This window comes from Leucoraja erinacea, chromosome 25 (genome assembly GCF_028641065.1).
Source record: "Leucoraja erinacea ecotype New England chromosome 25, Leri_hhj_1, whole genome shotgun sequence".
Classification (NCBI taxonomy): Eukaryota; Metazoa; Chordata; class Chondrichthyes; order Rajiformes; family Rajidae; genus Leucoraja; species Leucoraja erinaceus.
In genome coordinates, this window is record NC_073401.1 from 12615770 (window position 1) to 12640314 (window position 24545).

The 24545-nt window shown below is 40.2% G+C and overlaps 1 protein-coding gene across 1 annotated transcript in view; it reads right to left on the reverse strand.

Moving 5' to 3' along the window:
- mlxip (MLX interacting protein) overlaps positions 1 to 24545 on the reverse strand; it is a 67725-nt gene that overhangs the window by 10596 nt on the left and 32584 nt on the right. Inside the window, exons 8-13 of the mRNA XM_055655716.1 lie at positions 24167 to 24252; positions 19404 to 20037; positions 14762 to 14868; positions 7380 to 7599; positions 5261 to 5373; positions 2762 to 2878 (exon numbers count right to left, since the gene is read on the reverse strand). Of these exons, the coding sequence (XP_055511691.1) occupies positions 2762 to 2878; positions 5261 to 5373; positions 7380 to 7599; positions 14762 to 14868; positions 19404 to 20037; positions 24167 to 24252 (1277 nt within the window). The remainder of the gene's footprint in view (positions 1 to 2761; positions 2879 to 5260; positions 5374 to 7379; positions 7600 to 14761; positions 14869 to 19403; positions 20038 to 24166; positions 24253 to 24545) is intronic.

Here is a 24545-nt window from a genome sequence, read left to right on the forward strand (position 1 = left end):
TTGAATTCCACCTTCTAATCAATGCTGATTCCCAAGACATTCTGGAAGGTAGTGTGTGAGGGAAGGTGGGGGGGAGGGGGGAGTTGCAAGATGATAGAATGGCTAACAGTATAATAATAATAATAATCTTTATTTATATAGCACTTTTCAACAAAACCAGTATTTGAACCAAAGTGCTTTACAGAGATTGATTAAATTAATTGAACAGATCAAATGTCAATAAATCCATAAAAACAAAAAAAGAGAAAAAAGAAAAAAGACACAGAACAGTACACTATAGAAATCAACAAGAAACGTCCCCCCACAGCAGAATTCACTGTGAGGGAAGGCACTAAAAATATCCAGTTCTCCCCCTCATAGTCAATAAGTCATGACATTGGCAGGGAAATTGTGAAACTTCCACTTGTTATATTTCTTCCCCAGGAATATAATGCATGATAATAACTTGCCAATATCCAAGTACATGCTGTCGGCGTCTTGCTGATTTTGAGCATGGTTTACTTTTTTTGCTTATGCCAGAGACAATGGAGTGGGATCCTCAAACAAACCATAGATCCGTAAAGCACAGATACACAAGGAAGCGCAGGTGCTGGAATCTTACATAGAGCATGTGCTGAACACATCCGTTCAGCTTGGAGATCTGACTTTGTACCGCTTGACACCAGCAAACTTGTTTTCCCACTTCCTGCCCTGATGATGTAAGCAAACACGGCTACACAGAAGTCCAGTAGCAATCTCAAGGACCCTGATGGCATTCTGTATTAAAGCCCTTGTGACCCAATAGTGATGATTGTAATTGTGCACTCCAGCAAGCAGCACTAATGAAGGATAAAGAGAGCACTTGTTCAAAATAGTCTTTAGTCCATTTACTGAGACAGCTAAAATGTAGTAGATAACTGAATACACCGCGAGTCATTTCTTGTTACTTAGATGTGAATGATTACGTACCATCTGTACATAATGTGGTGCATAAAGAGATTCAGATTAATAATGAACTGTAGACCAACACACAAAAAGACCATATTTGAGCAAATCCAGATGCCTGTTCAGTATGGAGGAGAAAATGAATTCCTCCCTGAGCAGGTAGCCTGCATTACTCCCTACAAAGAGTGACTTGCTGCACACTGGAAATATCAGGCTTGGAATGCCAGGAACTAAACAGATTTTGCTGACACTGATTGCCACGCCCACAGGCTATATACAGGAACTCTTGACTGGAAAAGATGACCCATCTCTGTCATTACTGCCTTGGAAAACAGCCTTTGGATGAATTGTTTGCAGCATAGGGGAACATGGTCCTGGAAGATTCTTAAGATGTTAATGGTTGGGGTTGGAGTGTGTGTGGTGGTTGAGAAGAGGTTGGATTGGTGGGTAGAGACCTTCTAGGTTCTTCTGATAAATAATTCTTCCCCTTCAGCTCTCTCCCTCTAATTCTGGCCACGCAACTATATTATAATAAATAACGCATCAAATGAAAGTGATATTTAATTCAGCTCTCACCTGTCAGTGACAGATGATCCCTTTAAATAATGCAGGTTTAATCCACAGGTAAATTCATTGCTACAATTCAATTTTGCAGCATAACTATTGGGTGTGTTTAATCTTACACACGTGCATTATATGTTCTTCTTGTGTAGGAGCATCATGGACGCACAAGGAAATTATCAAATTCACATTATGCACGATGTGATTAATTTTATGCTTGAACTTATTCATTTAAAACTTAAAAACACAATCTGGGATTCACAACATCACTGATTTTCTTGTAGACAAAATGGTACCAGCACCCATATCGTTCCTTGCTGTTTAGTGTCCATGGCAGATTGCCATCCTACAACCTACTTAAACTGTTATATGTATAGTTTAATTAGTAAATTTTACTTTTTTTTAAATTTAGTAATCTTTGTGTAATATCAAAAATACTTACAATGGAAAAATCTAGTTTGTTAACTTTTTAAAGAGGTGTCAGTATGTCATACCATCACAAAAAAACACTGCATAATATCCATATTTTCGATAATTCGCCAAAGATTCTACCTCAATCGTGTAGTTCTTGAACATTATCCAGTTACATTTTTCTAACTAGGTTGCCTGTGGGCCAAATTCAGTTCATGAAATTCATATTCTTAACAGATTGTATGACTTAGAAAAGATCTTTCCAGATTGACATGAGACATAAAGACATCGAAACAGTTTTCTGAGCCGTATTATTTCAGGAAACTGAAAGAACTAGCACCTTTATTATCAGACGTAAATAAAAAAAAGGCAAAGATTTGTTAATGAATTAGACCAAAACAGAAAGAGCAAATCATTGCTTGGTTTGGGTTCCCCAATTCCGAACACACATTCCTTGCATGCAAAAGGGAATTCTTTGTGTAGGCAGAGAGCAGTGTTCTGTATCTGTGATTCTGTATGTGGACTCTATGACTGTTCCATGTGTACAGAGTTCCACGTTTTAAGGTTCCAACAACATCATAATCACCATCCTCCAGCATCATTACAAAGAAGATCAACTGGCAAAATGTTGCCACTTCTGTGCCGACAAAATACATCCAGACTTAATCAGCCACTAAAACTTTCAACTTACACAAACTGCCTTTCAATCTATTGTTTCTCAACCCTGAACCAAAAGAGATCAGTGACCTGAATGTCAATTGTTCTCATCTCTCGTAGCTATTCCATGATTTTTTCCTACACCTTGTTTGTGCCTAGCTCCTGACAGAAGCATAAAGAAAGATAGTAAATTAGTCAAACAACTTACCGGTTTTATGTTAGACTGACATTTTAAAGTGGTCACCAGGCTATGAAGAGTATCAAAACCCATTTTGATGTTAAATCGTCTTTTCTGTTCTGCTGAAATATGGGTCATTCTTCGACTCTGTTGTAAAATAGAGCAATAATGTTTTACTGCAACTATATTATAATAAATAACGTTCACTAGATCAAAATAAGACAGGTGAATAAAAATGGGATAATTTTCAAAGAACTTTGGTTAGGCTGCATTTGCAATATGGTGCACAGTTCGTATCACCCCATGTCGAGACTTTGTGGAGGGTAGAGTAGAGGTTTACCAGAATACTGCCTGGATTAGAAGGTAGTAGTTATAAGGAGAGATTGGACAAACTTGGTTTATTTTCCCTGGAGCGTTGGAAGCCGAGGGAAGATAGACAGTCAGAATATTTTTCACAGGATGGAAAGGTCAAATACCAAAGAGTGTAGCTATAAGGTAAGTGGAGCAAAGTCTAAAGGAGATATGTGGACCAATTCTTTTTACACAGAGTGGTGGATGCCTGGAATACGCTGCCTGGGGTGGTGGTGGAGGCAGATACTTTAGTTGCCTTTAAGAGGTTTTTGGATAGGCACATAGAAATGCAGGGAATGGAGGGACATGTAACACGTGCAGGCAAAAGTAAGTTTAACTTGGCATCATGTTCAGCATGGACATTGTGGGCCAGAGGGCCTGTACCTGAGCAGTATTGTTCTATGTACCTAAAACATGACACGGTTTCTTGACAGCACCTCCCAAACCTACATTTATTAAGTAGAGTTTTGGTCACCACACTACAGGAAGGATGGGGAAGCACAAGGAGAGTAAAATGGTTTGCATAGAAGTTTCCCGGAATGGAGGGCTGTAGTTATAAAACTGAGATCATGCTCACTGGAAGGTTCCATGCAAAGGATTGACTTTTTAGAGGTTTATAAAACTATGACGGACAGAGATAGAATTGATCATCATGAAATAACACAAATTTAAAATGAGGGGGACTTTGATCATTATCTATTTTTTCAGTGGTTCATTTTACTCCAGATATTAAAGTTTAGTTTAGAGACACAGCACGGAAACAGGCCCTCCGACCAGCTGGCCCCCACACTAACACTATCCTATACACACTAGGGACAATTTACAATTTTACCAAGCCGATTAGCTTACAAACCTCTACATCTTTGGAGTGTGGGAGGAAATTGGAGCTCCCAGAGAAAATCTACACAGGTCACAGGGAGCACGTACAAACTCCGCACAGACAGCATCTGTAGTCAGGATTGAACCTGGTTCTCTGGTGCTGTAAGGCAACAACTCTACTGCTGTGCCACTGTCTCTCTCAAATTTTTGTACTAATTGTTATTTACTTCTTGTCACTCTGCTAAATTTCGCAAAGCAACCCTCCACCTCTCTACACTAACATCGAAGCAATTAAACAAATATCACCAGTAGAATATCAAGTAGATCAGGATTTCAAGGCAGAGGTAAGAAATATTATATAATTAGTTGAGAGATTAATGAAAAGGTTCTTTCTGAAGAAAGCAGGAATGCAGACCAAAGTAACACATTTAATAACTGATTAGCCAAGGAGTTAAATACTTATCAGAAACATATTAACCAAAGCACATTAGTGATGCTATGAGAAAAGGTACCATTAGGTTAATCACAACCTAGTGTCGTCAGTCCAGAGAGCCAGCAAAGATGGTTACAAATTCCATAAATCCTGGCATATCTGACAATGACAAAGAAGAGCCTCCATCCTCGGTATTTTGTCCATAACAGATCGACTCCTTCAATGCAACATAAAATCATGACCTATTCTGGCATTAAAAAAAATGTCAGTTTCCTTCGAAAATAGTTGCATATTTAAGCTCAGTGGTATGTAGCAGCACGGAGGATTACTGCCTTCGGCAACTCATGTACAAGTACCTATATTTTAGAATGTTATTTCCTGATTTACATTTCACCCATTGGAGTCTACAATTAAGGCAAAAAACAGAGCAAGGAAAAGTAGAAGCCAATAGCACATTCATTTGAGTCTGTTGGTCACTAACTCTCACCGTCTCTCGTCTGTGCATGGAAGATCGAGAAAGAACTTTAAGTTAAGATCAGAAAAATACCTGTATGTTCTTAAAAGTGCACCAATGAGAAAGATAATCCTAACAATCATTTTCAACTTCATTAATATCATTGTTAAATTTTAATTAAAGTCTGCAGTTTATTTACTGAACCAAAATTTTCCGAAACAGGACTGCAGTTGCAAAAGCAGAGGAAGCTGAGACTGCCTGAACTCAGACACGGATAAAGTGACATTTTCCCATCGCAACGAGTAAACCATTAACACAGCAGAATCTCGAGCTGCACAGCCAATGCCTCCAAATTAGGTAAGTAATACGTAAAACATAAAACACAGAACAGTGCTGAAGGAAGAAGACTTACGCCTCAAAAAATACGTTAAAATGATGACAAGAAGATTTGGAAAATCTATTTAATTTTTACCTTAAGTACCACAACTGGCTGCTCTGGTTTAGACTTTGTAGAACTGTTTAAGGGAGACTGCGGGCTCTCTGATGATGCTGGTGAGCCTTGACCTGAATTCTGTCGCTCCCGATCTGATAAAAAGTTAAAACTAAATGTGAATGGCATCCCAAAGTACAGTGGCAACAGAATAATGGTATCATAACTGTAGAGGTTGTCCCTAGGTAACGTACGGATTACTGATGTTCAGAAGCTTATTTTGTCCACAAAGCAGTAAACACATAAAAATCACTCGATATGGCAACCACCTCCTCACAGTACTGTTAGATGCACAAAGAGTGATAAGAAAGAACCATTACCAAAGGTGTACCAAAGAGTGGGGGGGGGGGGGATTGGGGAAGATGGAATTAGTTTGTGAGAACAAACTTTTTCATTTGGTTCCAACTTTTTTAATTAAAAAGAGTTTATTTACCAAATTTAAATGCTTTTAAATGTCTCAGAATAGGCTACTCTGCAACGAGCCCAGATTAGTGCAGTTTTGTGGGACCCATATTCGTCACCTATCCATATTCTCCAGAGATGCTACCTGACCCGCTGAGTTACTTCAGCTCTGTGCTCCATTTTTTGCAAAGCCGAATTCGCAGTTCCTTGTTTCTCCAATGAAATGCAAGCAGTTGAAAGGGAATTGATGTGGCACTCACTATGTGAAAGGACCGTGGGATATGTCTGCAGCTTCTTTCAAACTGCTGAACTCTCAAAAAGCCTTGTTTTATTTTGAAATGTGGCCACAACATTCAAAATAGTAAATAATTTACAAATTCTTACAAACAACAATAACTTGACGGTGGTCGAGGGGTAAATATTGAATTCGACTTTGAGAAAGCACTTGGTTCTGAAGAAGGGTCTCGACCCGAAACGTCACATTCCTTCTCTCCAGAGATGCTGCCTGTCCTGCTGAGTTACTCCAGCATTTTGTGACTATCTTTGAGAAAGCACTCGTTTCTGAATGGTGCTGTGGAATATTTAATGACCCACTCACAAGTGACAATATGCACAATTTTCATTAAAAAAAACCATATGCTTACTAGCAATGCCAGTACCACTAAAAACTGAGCAAATTTAGCCCTTTAGAAATCTCAGTATTCATACTAAAAATAAAACAAATTATTACCAACCTATACCAGCCTACTCTTAAACGAGAGGCAGGCTAAGTTGATGTCTCTGGAAGCAGAACTCTTAATGCAAGCCTGAGGCATTAATTCAACAAATGTTAGTGGACTGTCCATCATAGGCAAGGGAAAGTAGGAAAAATGAATTTGACCATTGCCTTCCATTAAAATTCACAATTACACCTCAAATATGCCCACATTATCATCTGGAACAACAATCCTGACACCCTCAGAGGTGGCACAGTGGCGCAACTGATTGAGCTGCTGCCTCACAGCTCCAGAGATCCGAGTTAGAGCTTGACCTTGGGTACTGTCTGTGTGGAGTTTGCACGTTCTCCCTGTGACCACGTGGGTTTCCTCTGGGTTCTCCGGTTTTGCTTCCACATCCCAAAGGCAGATTAATTGGCCGCTGTAAACTGCCCCTAGTGTGTAGATGCAAAACTGGAAAAACATTGAACTAGTGTGAACGGGTGATTGATGGTCAGCATGGTGTCAGTGGGTTGAAGAGTCTGGTTTTTCTAAAGAGGCTGGATATTTTTTTAATCAATCAATCATGAAGGATTCCTCCCCCCATGTCACAGGTGACTGAAACCACCTGATTGCTGTTAGCTGCACGTTGCTACGGTTTAACCTCGTGGTTGGCATTGTTTAGTATCACATGGGATAATTGACATAGTCCATGCATCTTCAGGGACCACAGAATTAACATGGTTTAATAAACAATATATAGGAGTGTATACTGGGGGGAAACCAATCAATCCATTGGACTCAAGAGGGCACCAAATAATCTTAATTAATCTTAAAACTGTACAAAGAAGAGCAGCAAGAATATTAGATGTTCAACTTTGATATTCAATGCATTAACAAATAATGAAATATTTCTTGAAATCCAGTTGAATGCCGACTTGCTCTTTAAATTACATCACTGCCGAAATTGACACATTCAAAACCAAAATCAGATAGCTGCTTACTTGTAGGTGTGGGTGAAGGTGCCTGCCTGTTTGAAGTTGGAGGTGTGATCTGCTCAGTTTTGGGCTGCAATCGTATTGTACTCGGGACTACACTTGTAGCAAACAAATGTGACATGGCTGATTTAACGGGCTGCGACGTCTGCCGTGAAGAGCTCATCACGCCTGGTTGTTGCGCAGGGCCAACTAAAATACTGCCGTGGAAATCTGGTACACCCGAGGCCTGCAACAAGACAAGGCATTAAAAGGTGCTGAATGTATCAAAATCTCAATTATATTCCTGAAAAGAAAATTTGTAAAGTGTAAATAAACCAAGTTAAAGCAAAGTGTTCCACGAGCAAATTTCTGATCAGTAAAACATAAAACCAGTAGCATCTGAAACAATTAACAAAATACTATTGGGTCAAAGGCATCATCCCTGGAGAACAAGGATAGGTGATGTTTCAAGCCGGGACCCTTCTGCAGACTGAAGAAGGGTCCTGACCCGAAACATCACCTACCCTTGTTCTCCAGATATGATACTCGACCCACGGAGTTCTCCAGCATTTTGTGTCTTTCCTTGGTAAACCAACATCTGCAGTTCCTTGTTTCAACAAAAATCTATTGTACTTTTTTAAAGTTTTTAAAAATTCATTGTATATTAATATAATCAATTGTACAACGTTACCTATTTATTAAAGTGTCTGAATCCAATGATAATTAGCCTTTTGTTAGACCTACGCTTTGATACCAGCAACAGATGAGAGGGGATCTTATTGATACATAAGATTATTACGGGTCAATTAGACACGCCAGAGGGGCAGGAAACATGTTCCCGATGTTGGGGGAGTCCAGAACCATGGGCCACAGTTTAAGAATAAGGGATAAGCCATTTAGAATGGAGATGAGGAAACACTCTTTATGAGTCTGTGGAATTCTCTGCCTCAAAGGGCAGTGGAAGCCGGTTCTCTGGATACTTTCAAGAGAGAGCTAGATAGGGCTCTTGAAGATAGCGGTGTCAGGGGATATGGGGAGAAGGCAGGAACGGGGTACTGATTGTGGATGATCAGCCATGATCACATTGAATGGCATTGCTGGCTTGAAGGGCCGAATGGCCTACTCCTGCACTTATTGTCTATTGTCAGATACAGCAAAACTCCAGTAATCTGTTATCCAGCTATTTGGAAATCCGAACATTCAGCATCTGGTACACTAAGAGCTGATTTCTGTGCTCGCACATGCTGTCTCTCTGGTTTCCGTGCTCCCACTTACTGGGATTCTCTTTAAACTTGCATGCTTCTGTTCACTGTGCTCCCATAAAACTCTCTAGTTCTAGAACCCACGCTTCAGTAACACTTGACATGGCTATGATTTGTGAACCAGTTAAATTTACCGGGTTCACTGGAAAATGTGTTATTGTCTACTGTGTAAAATCCAAATATAGTGAACGTGAAGGAGTATAAACAGAATAACAACCAATAGTCCAGAAAATCTGCTTGTTCAGCACCAAGTCCCACATGTGCTGGATTAATGGAGTGTTATTTTATTCTATTATTGTACAAATTCAACTTTGTTGTCATTTGGCGAGAGCCTGTTTTCAAATCAAAGGATGCTGTTACCATCACTTGATGCAGAATGAAAACGGGAGGAAAACTGATCAGTAAAAGGTCTTCATGTCAGTTGACATGTGCAGAAAGAAAAGGTGTGTGTGTGTGTGTGTGTGTGTGTGTGTGTGTGTGTGTGTGTGTGTGTGTGTGTGTGTGTGTGTGTGTGTGTGTGTGTGTGTGTGTGGTGTGTGTGGTGTGGTGTGGTGTGCGTGTGTGTGGTGTGTGTGTGTGTGTGTGGTGTGTGTGTGCGTGTGTGTGTGTGTCAAATGCAAGCCCTTCGTCAGAAAAATGTTGACAATGGGTTTATACTTGAAACTTCAACACATTTAGAAACATAGAAACATAGAAATTAGGTGCAGGAGTAGGCCATTCGGCCCTTCAAGCCTGCACCGCCATTCAATATGATCATGGCTGATCATCCAACTCAGTATCCCGTACCTGCCTTCTCTCCATACCCCCTGATCCCCTTAGCCACAAGGGCCACATATAACTCCCTCTCTAAATATATAGCCAATGAACTGGCCTCAACTACCCTCTGTGGCAGAGAGTTCCAGAGATTCACCACTCTCTGTGTGAAAAAAGTTCTTCTCATCTCGGTTTTAAAGGATTTCCCCTTTATCCTTAAGCTGTGACCCCTTGTCCTGGACTTCCCTAACATCGGGAACAATCTTCCTGCATCTAGCCTGTCCAACCCCTTAAGAATTTTGTAAGTTTCTATAAGATCCCCTCTCAATCTTCTAAATTCTAGAGAGTATAAACCAAGTCTATCCAGTCTTTCTTCATAAGACAGTCCTGACATCCCAGGAATCAGTCTGGTGAACCTTCTCTGCACTCCCTCTATGGCAATAATGTCCTTCCTCAGATTTGGAGACCAAAACTGTACGCAATACTCCAGGTGTGGTCTCACCAAGACCCTGTACAACTGCAGTAGAACCTCTCTGCTCCTATACTCAAATCCTTTTGCAATGAAAGCTAACATACCATTTGCTTTCTTTACTGCCTGCTGCACCTGAATGCCTACCTTCAATGACTGGTGTACCATGACACCCAGGTCTCGCTGCATCTCCCCCTTTCCCAATCGGCCACCATTTAGATAATAGTCTGCTTTCCTGTTTTTGCCACCAAAATGGATAACCTCACATTTATCCACATTATACTGCATCTGCCAAACATTTGCCCACTCACCCAGCCTATCCAAGTCACCCTGCAGTCTCCTAGCATCCTCCTCACAGCTAACACTGCCCCCCAGCTTAGTGTCATCCGCAAACTTGGAGATATTGCCTTCAATTCCCTCATCCAGATCATTAATATATATTGTAAATAGCTGGGGTCCCAGTACTGAGCCTTGGGGTACCCCACTAGTCACTGCCTGCCATTGTGAAAAGGACCAGTTTACTCCTACTCTTTGCTTCCTGTTTGCCAGCCAGTTCTCTATCCACATCAATACTGAATCCCCAATGCCTTGTGCTTTAAGATTGTATACTAATCTCTTATGTGGGACCTTGTCGAAAGCCTTCTGGAAGTCCAGATACACCACATCCACTGGTTCTCCCCTATCCACGCTACTAGTTACATCAATATCAGCCTCTCTGTGTTCTCCTGTGCAATCTGTTCCAGTTTTGTGATAATTAAAATCTGACATTCCTTACTTTTATCCATATTATTGATATGCTACTAGTTACACCAATTTGTTCATCTTCATGATGACTGACCCAAATGTATCCAGCATGCGTTTCTCAGGTCTTCTGCATCTGTAATTTTTCTATTTGTTTGAAAGGACTCTTGTAGCTTGAACAAGAAAATTCCATGAATAAAAATAAACAAGGAAAAGATCATGGAAGATGGCATACAGGGAGAAATGGAAAACAGGGCAGGGGACTGATATTGAGAACTGTGTATGTTAAAAAATATATACATTTTGAAACATTATTATTCTGGTAATAATTAATATCTATCTTAGAAGTGTGGGAAGTTGGCAACATAAACCATGCACAATACAGGTGCACAACCTTTTATCCGACAGCCTTGGGACCAGACACTTTTCGTAATTTGGAATTTGTCGGTCTTCGGAATGGAAATTTTTTAGCGTAGATTTTAATGGCTGGCTCAGTGGTAGAGTGCCCGGCTCATATCCGCAAGGTCGCGAGTTTGCGCATTGATCCCGGCAGTTCCTCGGTCGCGAGTTTGAGTCTTCAGTGTAGTTTTTTTCTTGCAGAGTAAATGTCTGTATGAAATGCAGTGTGTTGAATGAATTCCTGAATTTGTAAATGTGACCGCAGCATTGAATCACCTCCCGCACTCATGTCACCCTAGCGGGGCTTCATGCCCTAAGGCGGCCTAAGGCGACATTTTCACACTCTTATATCCGTGTGCAGCAGAGACGCCAAACGTGAGCTTTGGTGTGCAGACGACATCCTGGAAAAAATGTCTGGTTTCTTCCAGGTAGGCGATATACCCTCCCACGCAATATACCCTCCACTTCTCTTTTTAGTTCCCCTTTCTTCCAGGACCGATCCGAGGTTCCGCTGTCACCTCTGCGGGCCACCCTCGGTGAACGCTCACTCAACTTTGTCTTGGGATTCCTACTCTCCCGGACAATGTACCCTCACCTTCTCTTTTATGAATGGGGATTTAGTTCCCCTTTCGTCGAGGACAGACCGGAGGTTCTCTGTCACATCTGCGGGCCGCCCTCGGTGAACGTCCTGTCTCCCTGTCCTTGGGATAGCTTTCAAACAGCACAATACCCCCCCTCCCCCTACCCCCAACTGCAGAGGAATCCGCTCCCGATGGGCCGCTACGGCGACAAGTGGCAGTTACCCACAGCCCATTCACAAGACGCACCTTGCGCACCAGCAGCAGCTGCCCTCTGGAGTTGGAGCGAGGCTGGGCTGGAGTTGCTGATCTGGGATCTCCGTGCTTGCAGTGGGCCTGGGGTCGGTGTCCCGATGAGGGGGCACAGCTTAGGCTGTGGGCGAACTGCCACTTGTATAGCGGCCCATCGGGGAATTATGGTGGTCCCGATGTCTCCCGCTAGTTTGCAGTTTTCCTCTGGATTTGGAACAATGCTGGCTGTGGGTCTCTGGGATCTCCGTGATTGCAGTGGGCCCAAATGTATCGGTGTCCCGTTTCTGACGTCTTGACTGGCATTGCTGAAGACAGTTGCAATTTCGGGGATTTGGAGAAAGGGAAGGGGTCACACACATGGCCGGGAAGCAGAGGGGTGTAGCTTGAAAAACTGAAGGGAACAATTGCAGCTCCCTGCCCGCTGAAATAAAAAAGGAACGCAAGATCACGAACACTGTGTATCGTGAGTCTACCGTGGGAACTTTTTTTAATCAGCGGGCAGACAGCAGCATATTGTCAATTATTAACCCTCCCGCGCAATATACCCTCACCTTCTCTTTTATGGATGGGGATTTAGTTCCCCTTTCTTCGAGGACCGACCGGAGGTTCCTCTGTCACCTCTGCGGGCCGCCCTCCGTGAACGTTTTCAAGGACCTTTTTTCAAGGACTGAAAAAATGTCGCTATTCGGAGGTTTTCGTTATTTGGATCTTCGGATAAAAGGTTGTGCACCTGTAGTTGTTTCTCTTCTGCCATAATTCATTTAAAATGAATCAGTAACTATGAGCTTATTTGTTCAGATTGGGCAGATTGGAATATTATATTAAGAAAAAAAGCAGATTATTGATCTGAAACATTAAGTTCATTGATCTTAAACGGTAATCCATTTCTCGTTCCTTAGCTACTGTCTAACCAGATAAGTGTTTCCACTATTATCTGCTTTTATTTCAGATTTCCTGCACCTGCTTTTTTTTTTTAATTTTCATGTCTATTTTTGGTTTCATTAGAAACAGAAAGTTACAAATTCCCCCACCCACTGAACATTACCAAGGGGTCAGTTTTAGGGTATTTTAGCCCTGGATTTCAGGGAACACATAACAGTTACAGCCTCCACAGAGAGTTTTGGGAAATCTACCCAATATCTTATTCTAAATCTTCCAACTTCAAAGATATGAAACCAAACATCACACAATAGCATTTGATTGACATGTATACGTAGCTACAATGAGTTTACCTTTGCGGTAAAAACAGCTAATGTGGTAAAACGGTGAGTAAGATTCTTTTCAAACTAACGATATTTAAGAAAACAGAGAAACATTTGTTTTCGCTGGTACAGATTGGAGCAGAATGGAAAAAAATATGTTTTTATATATAGTTGAATACCCCAAGATAACTTAACAAAAAATATAACATTGGGTCATTTTCGATATAGATTTTAAAATATTTTCCTCACGAGGGTTTACACTGAAGAGGACACAGATAATTTTCGACCTTTGTTAGGGAATCAAGTGGAGAAATTAGAGGAAAGTAGTACGAGTTTAAACAATAAGCGTGCTGGAGAAATTAATGTGGCTGAAGTCATCTCGGCCTGCAACCTAGAACACTAAAATGGGAACAATGGATGCATCGGTTGACATCTTGCGATTATAAAACTATTTCTGTAATTAGGGAGGCGTCAAATGTAACCCCCAATTTAAAAAGGAAGCAGAGAGAAAACAGGAAACTACAGACCTGACAGCCTAACATCAGTTGGAGGGAAAATGGCTGAGGCTATTATGAAGGATGTGACAACAGGCCACTTAGAAAACATCAACACAATTACATAAAGTCAATATGGATTTATGAAAGGAAACAGTGCTCGGCAAACCTTCAGGAGTTATTTTTTGAGGATGTGACTGGTACCACCAATAGATGCGGTATATTTTGATTATCAAAAAGTCTCACAGAAGAGGCTAGAGTGCAAAACTAAAGCATATGGGACTTGGGATTTGACATAATTTGAAAATTAATTGAAACGCAGGGAAAAGGGGGAGGAACAAATAGGTCTTTTTTTTTGGATTGACAGATGACTTGTGAAATGCCCCAGAGATTTGTATTTTTCAGCTATTCATGTTGCATATCAATAATATGGATAAAAGTAAGGAATGTCAGATTTTAATTATCACAAAACTGGAACAGATTGCACAGGAGAACACAGAGAGGCTTCAAGAAACTGGCAGACGCAGTATAACATGAATAAATGTGAAGTTACCCACTTTGGTAGAAATGGTGACAGATTTGAACATGTTGATGTACAAAGGGAAAGGGGTCCTTGCACTAAAAGCAAGCATGCAGTTAAGGCAGCAAATTGTATGTTGATTTGTATATTGGTGAACAGGAGCAAGAATTATACAGGACCTTGGCGAGACTGGAGCAGAATCCCCTGAGAGCAGAGAGGTTGTGGGGATTAAATGAAAGTGCTCCAAATGATGAATAGGGCAAAAAGCGGCAAGTAACAAATACATTGTCCACTATTGCTATACACACTCTTTTGCTGGTCGAACAAAAACAACTTGTTTACAATGTTAAAACTAACCAACCACGCCACTCAGGTTCAAAATTAATGGCCAAGAAACAAAAAGATTTTTTTAATTATTCACCTATTGCCACACAGATGAAAATCTCAAAAAAAAAAAAGTTTGAACAAACACATTGCAGAGTTGGACTGATCATCTAAGATGTTGTTTTTGTTCGACCAGAAGAAGTGTATAGAGGACAATTGATTGCAGGACAGAACTGGTTGATGACTAAAACTCTCTCTACAGACCAGCAATGGAATTCAGTCCACAATTTATCCAGGTGCATTTGTTTTGAGTAAAGTAGTTCTATATCTATGGTTTATAGAATTAAAATAGGTCTGGCGTAACCTTCACATCGCCATCCATCCGAGAAGAAGCAAGAAATCATGGACAGCTTACCGTAGCAATGGCAGCCGGTGTGATAACAACACTGGGTTGGGTAACTCTACAAGTCAGTACTCCTTCAGCTTTTAAATGGGTTGAGGTTACAAGAACAGCACTGGAGCCTGCAAAAGACCAAAAAAGAGTCATATTAAGCCAAATTTATGCATATAATATTTCCATAGAGAGGAAAAGAGATTTCTTGAGAATTCCAGCCAGCCTATGTTCCCTCTCTTAATCATTAAGCCTTTATGGGCAAGATAAACCAATACTGTTTTAAACCAATATTTTTATGCCGTTGTTCCTCAGTAAAATGCTAAAATATTGCAACAGGTCTGAGATATTTATCAAAAATAAATAGCAGAAAATACTAAAGTAACTGCTCAAGAAGATTTAATTGGAACCTTTTCACTCAGAAGGTGGTGGATATATGGAATGAGCTCTCAGAGGAGAGAGTTGAGGCAGGTACTATTAACAATATTTAAACAACACTTGGACAGGTGCATGAATAGGAAAAATGTAGGGAGATACAGTGCCCTCCATAATGTTTGGGACAAAGGCCCATCATTTATTTTTTTGCCTCTGTACTCCACAAATTTGAGATTTGAAATTTAAAAAAATCACATGTGGTTAAAGTGCACATTGTCAGATTTTAATAAAGGCTATTTTTATACATTTTGGTTTCACCATGTAGAAATTACAACAGTGTTTATATATAGTCCCTCCCACTTCAGGGCACCATAATGTTTGGGACACAGCAATGTCATGTCAATGAAAGTGGTCATGTTTAGTATGTTGTTACATATCCTTTGCATGCAAGGACAGCTTGAAGTCTGCGATTCATGTACATCACCGGTTGCTGGGTGTCTTCTCTGGTGATGCTCTGCCAGGCCTGTATTGCAGCCATCTTTAGCTTATGCTTGTTTTGGGGGCTAGTCCCCTTCAGTTTTCTCTTCAGCATATAAAAGGCATGCTCAATTGGGTTCCGATTGGGTGATTGACTTGGCTTTGAAAAACCCCTTTGTTGCTTTAGCGGTATGTTTGGGGTCATTGTCTTGCTGTAGAATGAGCCGCCGTCCAATGAGTTTTGAGGCATTTGCTTGAACTTGAGCAGATAAGATGTGTCTATACACTTCAGAATTCATTATGCTACTACCATCAGCAGTTGTATCATCAATGAAGATAAGTGAGCCAGTACCTTCAGCAGCCGCACATGCCCAGGCCATAACACCCCCACCACTGTGTTTCACAGATTAAGTGATATGCTTTGGATCTTGGGCAGTTCCTTCTCTCTTCTACACTTCCCTCCTGGCATCACTCTGATACAAGTTAATCTTCATCTCATCTGTCCACAAGACCAATTTTCCAGAACTGTGGTTACTCTTTTAAGTACTCCTTGGCAAACTGTAACCTGGCCATCCTATTTGTGGCAAACCAGTGGTTTGCATCTTGTCATGTAGCCTCTGTATTTCTGTTCATAAAGTCTTCTGCGGACAGTGTTCATTGACAAATCCACTTCTGAACAGTGTTTCTGATCTGTTGGGCGGGCATTTGGGGATTTTTCTTTATTATAGAGAAAATTCTTCTGTCATCAGCAGTGAAGGTCTTCCTTGGCCTGCCAGTCCCTTTGCGGTTAGTAAGCTGACCAGTGCTCTCTTTCTTCTTAATGATGTTCCAAACATTTAATTTTGGCTGATGTCTCTAACAGTTTTTTTTGTGTTCCATAATGGTTTCTTTGACTTTCATTGGCACAACTTTGGTCCTCATGTTGGTAAACAGCAATAAAAGTTTCCAAAGGTGATGGAAAGACTGGAGGAAAGACTAGGCGCTGAGAGCTCTTATACCTGCATTAAGGAGGCAATTAAACACACCCGAGCTATTACAAACGCCTGTGAAGCCATGTGTCCAAACATTATGATGCACTGTAATGGGGGGGGGGGGGGGGACGACTATGTATAAACATTGATGTAATTTCTACACGGTGAAAACAAAATGTATAAAAACGGCCTTTAATAAAATCTGACAATGTGCACTTTAACCACGTGTGATTTTTTTTCTATTACAAATCTCAAATTGTGGAACACAGAGGCAAATAAATAAATGATGGGTCTTTGTCCCAAAGATTATGGAGGGCACTGTATCAGCTAAATATGGGCAAATAGTACGACCTTAGATATGGCGTCTTGGTATGGGGCTGAAGAACCGAATTCTGTGCTGCATGACTAGGTGTTGAATCCCACATATATACTGCAGCTCAAACACTGAATATTATTGCTAAGCATGTAGTGTTTGCTACAATCGAAATAATTTAAATAAAGTAAGGCAGTCAAAAATCACTGATACACTTAGGTTACAATGATGTGACACGCATGACACTTACAATCAGATGGGGTATTCAGGGGGCATATGATGGCAAATGGTGCCTGTTGCCCTTGTCCTTCAAGCCAATAAAAGTAATTGTTTTGGGAGGTGTTATTAAAGCAGCCTTGGCAACTGGCTATTGATAATAAGCAGTGCAGCCACTGTACTGCAGATTTGAGGGCAGTGAATGGTTAAAGGACAAGATGGAATACTAAATTAGTTTTGTGTAGCGTCTCATCATTTGAGTTGATGAGCTCTAAATTGAATTCTAAGACCTTTTCAGATTTCAAATAATGCCAAATTAGGACGATATGGAAAGTCATAGAGTGATATTGTGTGGAAACAGGCCCTTCGGCTCAACTTGCCACATGATGGCCAACATGTCCCAGCTACACTAGTCCCACCTGCCCATGTTTGGTTCATGTCCCTCCAAACCTGTCCTTTCCATCGAACTGTTACTTAAATATTGAGATAGTCCCTTCCTAACTACTTCCTCTAGCAGCTTGGTCCACACACCCACCACCCTTTGTGTGGAAAAAGTTACCCCACAGATTCCTATTAAATCTTTTCCCCTTCATCTTAAACCTATGGCCTCTGGTCCTCGATTCACCTGCTCTGGGCAAGTGACTCTGTTGATCTACCTGATATATTCCTCTCATTGATGAACATATTTTTTCCAAATCAAAAGTCTTAAGATTGCATGATACACGAGGACATTCTACACAATGATAGTTTATGTTGCAGCAATTGAAATTGGCTTTAAAATTATTAACCCATTCAATGTTGCAACATTTTGATACTTGGGAGAACCAAACCTAAACGTGGATTATTATTGATTCAATAGATTTACATTCAAAGGTTGAATTATTCAAGCAATTAATCATGTTAAAACTGATGAATCACTGGGTATACCTCAGTCAGGAACTGTGTCCAAATCTTAATGTCACACTAAAACAATCTCAGGCAATGATTTTAAAAAAAATAGAGGAATTTCATCAGAATGGCAGCAAAGATAAGGGATGTCAGCTAAATGAAGAGACTTGAGAAGCTGAAGTAACTTCATTAGTGAGGAAGTCATACAAGGGTTAAAACTGAGATGCGTAGATATTTGTTCCTTCAGTAGGTAGTAAGTCTCTAGAAATGTCTGTCTTTGAGAGTGGTGGAGGGCAGACCATTACATAGATTTTAGGTGGACATAAATATGCACAAGATTGAAGAATTGAGAGCTATAGGGACCTGGCAGAGGAGTTGATCAGTGAAGCATTGTACATTCGCCAGGTACCACAAACAAACCGCTTCCACTGGCAGTAGTGTTGGTAGGTAACTCTGAACATGATTTAAAGTAACAGGTCAAAGGACAAAGGGAGCATGAGAACATAAGATAGACACAAAGTGCGGGATTAACTCAGCGGGTCAGGCAGTATCTCTAGAGAAAAAGGATGGGTGACGATTCAGGTCGGGACCCTTCTTCAGACTATCACGCAATATGATCTAGAATATATAGCCACAAAATTATGTTTTAAAAAAATAATGGTAACTTTCAAAAAGGAATACATTATATTAAGGGAAAAAATTACTCTGGGGGCAGAGCATGGGAATAATCAGCGATTTTTTTGTAGACAAAGTTTGCAAAATGTGCCAGTATGCATGTCAGTTGAAACTTTTTTCATTGTACCTTGGTACACATGACAATCAACAAAACTCAAAATTAAGCTGCATTTATCAACAATTGTCCCCCCATTAATATGATGGGGACATTATCTTGTAATATAATAAGCGTTAACAAATAAATGTTCTAGTTCATTCACTTAGTTATTTATTAGCTAAATATGATTAATACACATGTGTCACATTAGAGGTGCCAGCTCACGGTAATGGCAGAGAAAACGCACTGGATATAATTATTTCAAAGAAACGTAAGAGAAATAATAAGCCCAATGGCTTTATTCTGTTGCACCATTGTAATTTATTTAATAACATGTTGGCAGTGTGTCTAAACTTATAAGCAAGTCCCTTAGAAAAATCTAATAAACATTTATTTATAAGGTAATAAATAAAGTTTAATAACTAAACCCACACCATATAACATGAAATCTGTTAGTAGTATATTTTTAGTAGGAAGCATTTTATCAAATCAAAACAACAATTTAGAACTTATCATGCAATAAACAAAATACTTTACTGAGCACAGGATGTAATAAAATCAAATATTCACTGCCAGGATAAACACTTTTCCATGTGAAGGACAAATTGTACAGTTATAAAGAAAATATCAAAACCAAGATCAAAATGTCCTTACCTGATGCCAAAAATTGCGTGAGGAAGGCACTTGGTGAGGCAGCGGGCGCTATTGGGACCAGCTCTGACTTTCCAGGCACATATTTCGGTAGCTGTTTAGGTCTACTGCCAAGCCCTGCAGGAGGGCCAGCTTTAGGTACAGCAAAAGGTGTTGGATTTTTAGGTGGCTGCATAGTAACGTTACAAGGCACTCCTTGCTGTTTTGTGGCAAGATGAAGATTCTGATTTTGGGTGAACGTAGTAGCAGCAGGTATTTGCGTAAACGTGGATGAGGCAGTGTGAGTGATCGCTGGTGATGGGGGGGAAGCAGAAACAGTAAACTCCTGATTCCCTGCACCTACAAATGTCTGAGCATTTAGAGACATGATGGGAGGCACTTCAGACTTGGCCGTTTTTTGCTGCTGGATTCGAGGTGTTTGAGATGACGGCACATCGGATGAAAACAGTGGTAAAAATGTTTCCTCGTTGTTAATTGCTGTCTGAGGTTGAAACTCTTGATTCTCAACAAAAGCTGTGTCATTGTTGGTATCAACACGGTTCATCAATGAACGAGGAGCAGGGGATGGAATTAGGTCCTCCTCAATATTAACTGACGAGATTGTACCAGTTAGATTGCTAGCAGACAGGATGGCTTCCTTAGAAAAAAGCAATTAAATAAAGGTTATAAATATTTTAATGCAGAGTCTGTGTTCAGCTGAGCACAATTATTCTCACAATGCAATCCAATTGCTTCCCACCTCAAGAAGTGAATACATAACAAAGGTCCCAGAAGCATGGAAATAACAATCAAACAATGTGACAGACAAAAATGCTGGAGAAACGCAGCGGGTGCAGCAGCATCTATGGAGCGAAGAAAATAGGCAACGTTTTGATCAGGGTCATACTCTTCTTGTACTTGGCTCAGCTCTTCATCTGTTTGGTTGAAATCTTCAATAATGTTGCCAGGTATTATAATGCATACTCAACAAATACATATTCAATAATATAATTATGTTACAATTCATCATGAATTACATTAAGTACATTCCAAACTCATTTCTCCTCACCCACTGAGTTACTCCAGCATTTTGTGTCAATCTCAATATTATTATTTGGATTTTCTATGTTAACACTGCCATTTGAAATGTTGAGAGTGTTGAACTATTATTTATAAGAATCTAACAAGTGAGTACATGCCATTGTTAATACAAAACTCTCTTTCCTGCTCCATGATACCTGCCTCACATTTTCACGAGAAGAGGCAGGGCATGCTCAGATACAAATAATTGCAAGAATTTTAATTGCAAGAATGCATTATGTCTCCAGAGAGAATTTATATGCATTAAGGGAAAGCAATAGATCAGAGAATCTTTTGAAAAGCAGACTGGGCACTGGGCTTGTCCTAATGCGACTTGAAGTGACTTGAGTGGAAGAAACTTCGGTACAAGATGGCTCCATGCAAGTTATGGTCGAGGTACGATGTTACGATGTTTCCAATGGTTCATTTCAAAGGTAATCTATGTCGCATATACACACAGTGCTGTCCTTTTCCCCTGATATCACAAAATGCTGAGGGATAGGGACTATTTCCAGAATACATCCTTCTGGGTAGTTTGTCGAGCTCTCTGTGAAGGCACACTGTGAAGTTACTCGAATCCTTACATCAAGTTCGGGAGATCCATATAAAGTTTTATTCCGTTGTATTGTATGGGAGTCCTTCAAATGATATTGTAGGTAGGTATTGCCTTACATGATAATATTCTCTAGCTGGTAATGAGGTTCAGTTGTCACCATCCAGCTTCACTTCAAATAGATCCTTCCAATAGAACCCTTTAGAGTACAAATGTCCAGTATTCCCAGCAAATCTGGCTCTTAACCAACTGTGAACTATCAAATTATCCAGAGGCATGTTAGATATTGGACTACTGTCAATTTGATGAAAAAAATGAATAACAAGCAAAATCTTTCCCAAAAAGTGGGCATACACACATTGTTAATGACTAGTGTAAGTCACCAGGAATATACAGAGAATATGCAGATAAGATTCTCAATTGTTCACTGTTATAGGTCAGGGCATATCTATAAGGTGAGAGGGGCAAAATGTAATGGTGATTGCAGGCACATTTTGTTTACACAGAGTGGTGGAGGCGGTATAATATTGGCATTTCATAGGCTTTTGGAAAGGCACATGGAAGTGCAGGAAATAGAGGGATATGGATCAGGTACAAGCAGATGAGATCAGTTTAACATGGCATCATGTTCGGCACAAATATTGTGGGTCCATTCCTGTGCTGTACTATTCAATTTTCCATATCCCTTGAAACCTTTCCAGGCCACAATATTGTTTTTTTTTTATGAGTTTCTTTTAAACCTAACACCCAAAGGTTTAACAGAATTCCAAGAACAACTGCTTGGATTCTGTCTGTTTTGAACCAAAAACTGTTTAAGGGAAAGGCCCTTTCAAAATGAGTCACAGGTTCATGGATAAGAGGGTGCAGTCCAGAAGCAACATGTACCTACAGGTCACCTGAAACTGATGGGACTCAATTAACTTAATATGCCTTAGCTGCAAGCTGTTTGTTAATACTGCCAGGGAACAACCATCCAAGGAGGCCACTGTATTACAGTGCCCTCCATAAATCTTTGGAACAACGATCCATCATTTATTTATTTGCCTCTGTACTCCACAATTTGAGATTTGTAATAGAAATAATCACATGTGGTTAAAGTGCACATTGTCAGATTGTATTAAAGGGTTATTTTATACATTTTGGTTTCACCATGTAGAAATTACAGCTGTGTTTATACATTGTCCCCCCATTTCAGGGAACCATAATGTTTGGGACACACGGCTTCACAGGTCTTTGTGATTGCTCAAGTGTGCTTAATTGCCTCCTTAATGTAGGTATAAGAGACCTCTCAGCACCTGGTCCTTCCTCTAGTCGTTCCATCACATTTGGACATTTTTATTACTGTTTATCAACATGAGGACCAAAGTTGTGCCAATGAAAGTCAAAGAATCCATTATGAGTGAGAAACAAGAATAAAACTGTTAGAGATATCAGCCAAACCTTAGGCTTACCAAAACCAACTGTTTGGAACATCATTAAGAAGAAAGAGAGCACTGGTGAGCTTACTAATCGCAAAGGGATTGGCAGGTCAAGGAAGACCTCCACAGCTGATGACAGAAGAATTCTCTCTATAATTAAGAAAAATCCCCAAACACCTGTCCGACAGATCAGAAACACTCTTCAGGAGTCAGGTGTGGATTTGTCAATGACCACTGTCCGCAGAAGACTTCATGAACAGAAATACATAGGCTACACTGCAAGATGCAAACCACTGGTTAGCCGCAAAACTAGGATGGCCAGGTTACAGTTTGCCAAGAAGTACTTAAAAGAGCAAGCACAGCTCTGACGGATGAGACGAAGATTAACATATCAGAGAGATGGTAAGAGCAAAGTATGGAGGAGAGAAGGAACTGTCCAAGATCCAAAACATACCGCCTCATCTGTGAAACACAGTGGTGGGGGTGTTATGGCCTGGGCATGTGCGGCCGCTGAAGGTACTGGCTCACTTATCTTCAATGATGATACAACTGCTGATGGTAGTAGCATAATGAATTCTGAAGTGTATAGACATGTCCTATCTGCTCAAGTTCAAACTAATGCCACAAAACTCATTGGCCGGCAGTTCATTTTACACCAAGACAATGATCCCAAATATACTGCTAAGGCAACAGAGGAGTTTGTCAAAGCTAAAAAATGGTAAATTCTCGAGTGGCCAAGTCAATCACCCAATCTGAACCCATTTGAGAATGCCTTTTATATGCTGAAGAGAAAACTGAAGGGGACTAGCCCCCAAAACAAGCATAAGCTAAAGATGGCTGCAATACAGGCCTGGCCGAGCATCACCAGAGAAGACCCCCAGCAACTGGTGATGTCCACAAATCGCAGATTTCAAGCAGTCATTGCATGCAAAGGATATGCAACAAAATACTAAACATGACTACATTCATTTACATGACATTGCTGTGTCCCAAATATTATAGTGCCCTGAAATGGGGGGACTATGTATAAACATTGCTTTAATTTCTACATGGTGAAACCAAAATGTATAAAAATGGCCTTTATTAAAATCTGACAATGTGCACTTTAACCACATGTGGTTTTTTTTCTATTGCAAATGTCAAATTATGGAGTACAGAGGCAAATAGATAAATGATGGGTCTTTGTCCCAAACATTATGGAGGGCACAGTATATTTGCAAAACATTTTCCTTGCAAATTAACGCAGAATCATTATTTATCTGTATTGTGAATTTTACAATGTTTTTGGCTATTCAAACTTAGGAGCAGCAAGACATCCTCTTGAAAATAATTGATCGCAATAAATCAATTACAACAGGTTGTATAAGTAACAGATTTTAGTTAAAGGATGAAATCCACTTGTGAAAAACAATTGACCTGCTTGATTGAGAACAGATGCTAAAGCGAGCATGCGCTGTCACTTTGAACAGCCTGTGCAATGTAAAATTAAAAACCTATCACCCATAATGCAATCTCTTTTTCCATCCCTTGCCCAATAACTTAAAATATTATATTGAAAGTACAGCTTCATTAGGCTACTGGTGATACAATCTGCTTTATTACTACTTTATTACTGCAGTTTTGATTGTTGTTTTGATATTCTGGAGACGAATACAAAAGATGAATACAAGGAGGACCAGGAGAAAGAAAAAGGAGTTTCATATGAAGCTTATTATGGGACCAAACAAAAATCATACCTGTGATGGTGAGCTACCGCCACCTAGGGGGGTGATCGAAGGGACGGACGGAAAAGGAGAGGAGAAGCGGGTTGTTGGAAACAAATCTGAAATTAAATAGCACATTTTTAGTATTGTTCATTGCCAATAATGACTAAAACTGGAAAAATTCAACAACGTACAGATTCCATCCAAATAGATTAGATGTAATGTGTCTATGAATAGTGTGCAATGTTCACATCACACTTGGTAAAAATCTGCATCCATGTAATCTTATGAAGTCTTTAAACTGGAAGTATTGAGACAAAGAACCGTATATACTGGTTAATACACCACACGACACAAAGTACGAGAGTAACTCAGCAGGTCAGGCAGCATCTCTGGAGAAATCCTGCAGAGA